Source organism: Phaethon lepturus, unplaced genomic scaffold (assembly GCF_000687285.1).
Source record: "Phaethon lepturus isolate BGI_N335 unplaced genomic scaffold, ASM68728v1 scaffold51127, whole genome shotgun sequence".
In the NCBI taxonomy this organism is placed as follows: Eukaryota; Metazoa; Chordata; class Aves; order Phaethontiformes; family Phaethontidae; genus Phaethon; species Phaethon lepturus.
In genome coordinates, this window is record NW_010555079.1 from 1 (window position 1) to 4,069 (window position 4,069).

The following is a 4,069-nucleotide window of genomic DNA, read 5'->3' on the forward strand; positions in this document are numbered from 1 at the left end:
ACGTCCCACGGACGCAGAGTCCCACTCCGACATTAGGGGGTAGCTGGTTGGTTTTTTGGTGTTTTGTGGGGTTTTAATTATTTTTTTTAATTCCTCCCGGTTCACTCTGGGGTGATTAGTGCTGGTTCAAGGGAGAAGATGGGAATCCACAGAACCGGATTGAGTGCATGCACAGAAGAGAGCCAGCATCAGTGTCAGAGAGCTGTGAGATCAGTTCAAGCTGCAGTTTGATAATATAGCCAAGTTTGCTGCAGGAGAATATTGTAAAAGAGCTAAGTCCTCTTAACTTAGCAGCTGGGGGTATTTAACTATGCATAACACATTCTACAGGAAAACTACTAGCAAGTATTTCTATTAAATCATAGCAGTAACAGCAATCTGTCTGATTAAAAGGAAACATGATTTTCAAACTTACGTAATGAATACATTTGAAACCAGCAGTCTCTCATGAGCGTATAGCAATGATACGTCATCAGAAGTTTCCAAAAATGAATTTCATTGCTTGGAGTTGTTAAGTGTGGCACAGCACTCTTCCAAGCAACAAGCTGTTGTTACTCTACATTGATGGCAACTGCCTGGTAGGAACATAGTGCTTCGTACTTGGCTGCCAGAAAATGAATTCTCAGATACAAGTATTTCACAACAGAGGTAAACAAGTAATTTTTAAAATTAACTACATGTCGTGAAGCTACTACTATTCATTATAATAATCTAATTCACCCTGTTCTTACTACATTCAGTGTTGAAACCCAAGAATGAACAAAACATGTTCATATGACTCCTATAAAATAAAATTAGGACGCACTCTCATGAAAATGAACATACTTGCTCAGCTGTTTTCTGTTTCCCATTAATGGACCACAACAAAGCAACAGCAGAGGTTGTATTTCCCAACTTCTGAAACAATTAGCTCACAACATTTCAAGTAAGAACCACCATTAGGTTTTATTTGGTTGGCTTCCTTTTTTATCAGGAAGAATGTACTTATTCTCATTTAAACTGGATAAGATGTTCATACCATGCTTTATAATGACTGCATCTAGAAAAGACAGGTGTTGAATGTGATTTTTAACATATCAAGGAATAAACAAATACATGGAAAACCTTGTTCTTACAAAGTGCATTCAAACTGATCTTCCAATAACATCCCTTTTTGTCAATAGGATTAAATTAGCAGAGACTCTTTCCTAGCTGACCTTCAAATTACATCCCATTTTGCCAATGGAATTAAATTAGGGAAGAGTTTTTCCTAACGTTAGAACAGAAAAAAAAGAAATGTAAAAGTAAAGGGAAGTAAGAAAAACAACATACCTAGCAGTAAACTGCCAGTTCAGTTTTCACTCCTGAGTCACTGCAGTTACTGTTTAGTAAAATAGTGCTATGTTGAATTATTTATTTCCTGTTAATCTCCTTTCACATGACAATCTAAAAAAGTGATTTTTGAAACAGGAAGATTAACAGCAGTAACTTGCCTCACAATGTATCTTGCATGAGGCTTGTGCACAGTTCCGTGAGCTCATGATCATTTCTCAGTATGAAGCGCAGAGGCTTAATAGTGTACTACAGGTTTTCACATATTCCTGACTCAGTAGCGCACCTTTCTCCATATATTTTACAATAAATATTGGTAGTGTTTGGCAGGAATCGGGTAAGTGACTTACCTTCATCTAAAGGAACCTCTTCCCCCTCACAGGGAGAAGGAAGGAGGGGCTGCAGAGGTTCCATGTTGATTATGAGTTGCTTGTTCAACGAGGGAGAGCTGCGACTCTGGGTAATGCTGGTTCTAAAAGAATGGGGAAAATAGGGTCACTTTATTCACAAGGAAACAACTGCAGTCCGATATGTGTCATCTCAGAATTGTTTTGCTTCAATTACAATAGGCCTTGAGCTATCATAACAAGCTCTGCACACTTGAACACTGCTTTCAGCCATCTTATGTTGCACCCTCAGCAGATATAAACCGTTCAACATCTGAAGCATAAGAGAAGGTTTTGTGTTCATTTACTTCCCTTTAGGCAGCCTGACTCCTTCTCATCTCATGCAGGATTTCAGTGTGTTGCTCCTCTCCACACTGCACAGCAGACATGAGTATTTGGCTTCAAGGAAGGGAAAAGTAGAGAGGATGTAAATCTTTTTCCTGATGTTGTTCCATGCCTCTGGGACTGGGTAAAGGATTTGTTACTGTTTGAGCACTGCAGACTAAAGATTAAAGCAGGAACAACCATGTCCCTTCAGTTAACAGATACACAGTGCTCTCATTCCCACGCACCCCCAGACACTGCCTCTACGCCATGCCTCCAGGTGCTCAGGCTGGTTTTCTTTCCTGTCTTACTCGGCTCTAATAGGGCTTTCCCGGTAGCAGGTGCTGAACTTTCTCAGGAAACTTTGAGGAATGCTCTTGATTTGCTTCAGTCATGAGGCTCATTAGCCTAAGATCTTATTACTGAGAAAATAAAATGGCTCTTCAGAATAAGTTATCTAGCACTTAACATGATATAGGCCTGAAGCAAGAATCCTGCAATAAATCTGAACCATTGTATTATAAAATATTTACTTTTGACAAAAGCAAAGATGGAAAGGAAGAGGATTCTGAAGGTTCTGAAGTGCTGAAGTTTCACAAAATGCATTTCAAGTTTGCAAAAAGACTCAACTTACAATTCCACATAGATAAACAAACTGAACGAAGCACTTATTGCAAGTTAAAAGAAGGGACTGTGTGTTGGTGAGGGTTTAGGTAAAGTCAGGATGCAGATGTCCTACTCTAAGTCACATTACATGTCATCAAATATTCTGTGAGGATAAACAAGCTTTCTTGCTCAATTTCCATGATCCTTGCTCATTAACGTATGCCCAAAGGTACCTACATCCTCATTTGCATTCTGTGAGCAGTCTCTAATAACTATTTAGTTTAAATTTTCGCTATCCAAAGAAGTTTTTCACTCAGCTGACTGTAATTACAATCACTTCAACCCAACGGTACCTCCACAGACTCATTACACATCCCCTGGACCTTTGTGCTTACTTTAAAGAGCTATTAAGCAACTCCCAAAACAGGAGTTGTGCGTGGGAGCACCCATAAGGCTCCTACATTTACAAAGATCCCTCCTTCAGGCATGCCCTGGAAGCAAAATATTAGATTATTGACTGTGTATTTGTCAGAAGCCCTTACCACTGCATTAATGCTGCATGACTACACACTCCAACAGATTTTCAGTCTGTAGTGCTTTAAGTGTAATATCCAAACATGAAAATATTGAACAGTAACCTCCTCACAACTGCATGTTTCTTTCTCGATGCAGCCATGGTACCACTGAATTGACTTTGAAGGAGGGGGTGCAGAAGAGAAAACTTTATATACATATAAATGTATATATTTACGTTCAATTGTATCATTTCCTTTAAAAGTTTTCTGTCTGAAAAACTACTATTTCCTGTCCCCAAATCCTCTTTCACGAAGTAACTTGTTTCTAAAGCTTGCTTTTTTTTTTGAGCTGAAAATTTTCTATACTTTTGGCCTACTCGTGCTATTAGAAGGACAAGCTATCTACTAGTATCTCCCATTTCAAAACCTGTGTTATAAAAAACACTTGAAATCATTAGACTTTTTCTTAGTCTTTCTAAGAAACTGAACTTGGAGCTACCATAATATTGTAAATGCAAGCATTTTAAGAAAGTTAATAATAAAAAATATACATTACTATTTATGGGTGTCAAATCCATATGACATTGCTCTACGAACTTATTTGCCCTCTGATCTGTTTCTTTATGTACATGAAGAGTTTTAAACAACATGTTTAAAATACTTTAAATACTATAAGCAAAGTAAAATACAAGATAAATACTAATTTTATGTGAAAATCTCTTCTTATCCTGCAGAAGAAAGAAACCCTATGGAAAGTAGGCAATAAACTATTTCCTTATGTGAGTAACAATTTCATTTAAAATGCATTTGTGTCCCCAAGTAATCTACCCTGCCTCAACGATGGACCTATATTCTTGCCTGCTGTGTCCTCAGTTAACATATTCTAGACTGTCATTTACCCCATTTTTAAATGCAATCTGCAAAAGC

The 4,069-nt window shown here is 37.8% G+C and overlaps 1 protein-coding gene across 1 annotated transcript in view; it reads right to left on the reverse strand.

The window, feature by feature from the left end:
- Positions 1–1,661: 1,661 nt before the first annotated feature.
- Positions 1,662–4,069, reverse strand: part of FRMD5 (FERM domain containing 5) — a gene marked incomplete at both ends in the record, with an annotated part of 26,976 nt that continues 24,568 nt past the window's right edge. Inside the window, one exon of the mRNA XM_010292032.1 lies at positions 1,662–1,783. Coding sequence (XP_010290334.1) covers positions 1,662–1,783 — 122 coding nt within the window. The remainder of the gene's footprint in view (positions 1,784–4,069) is intronic.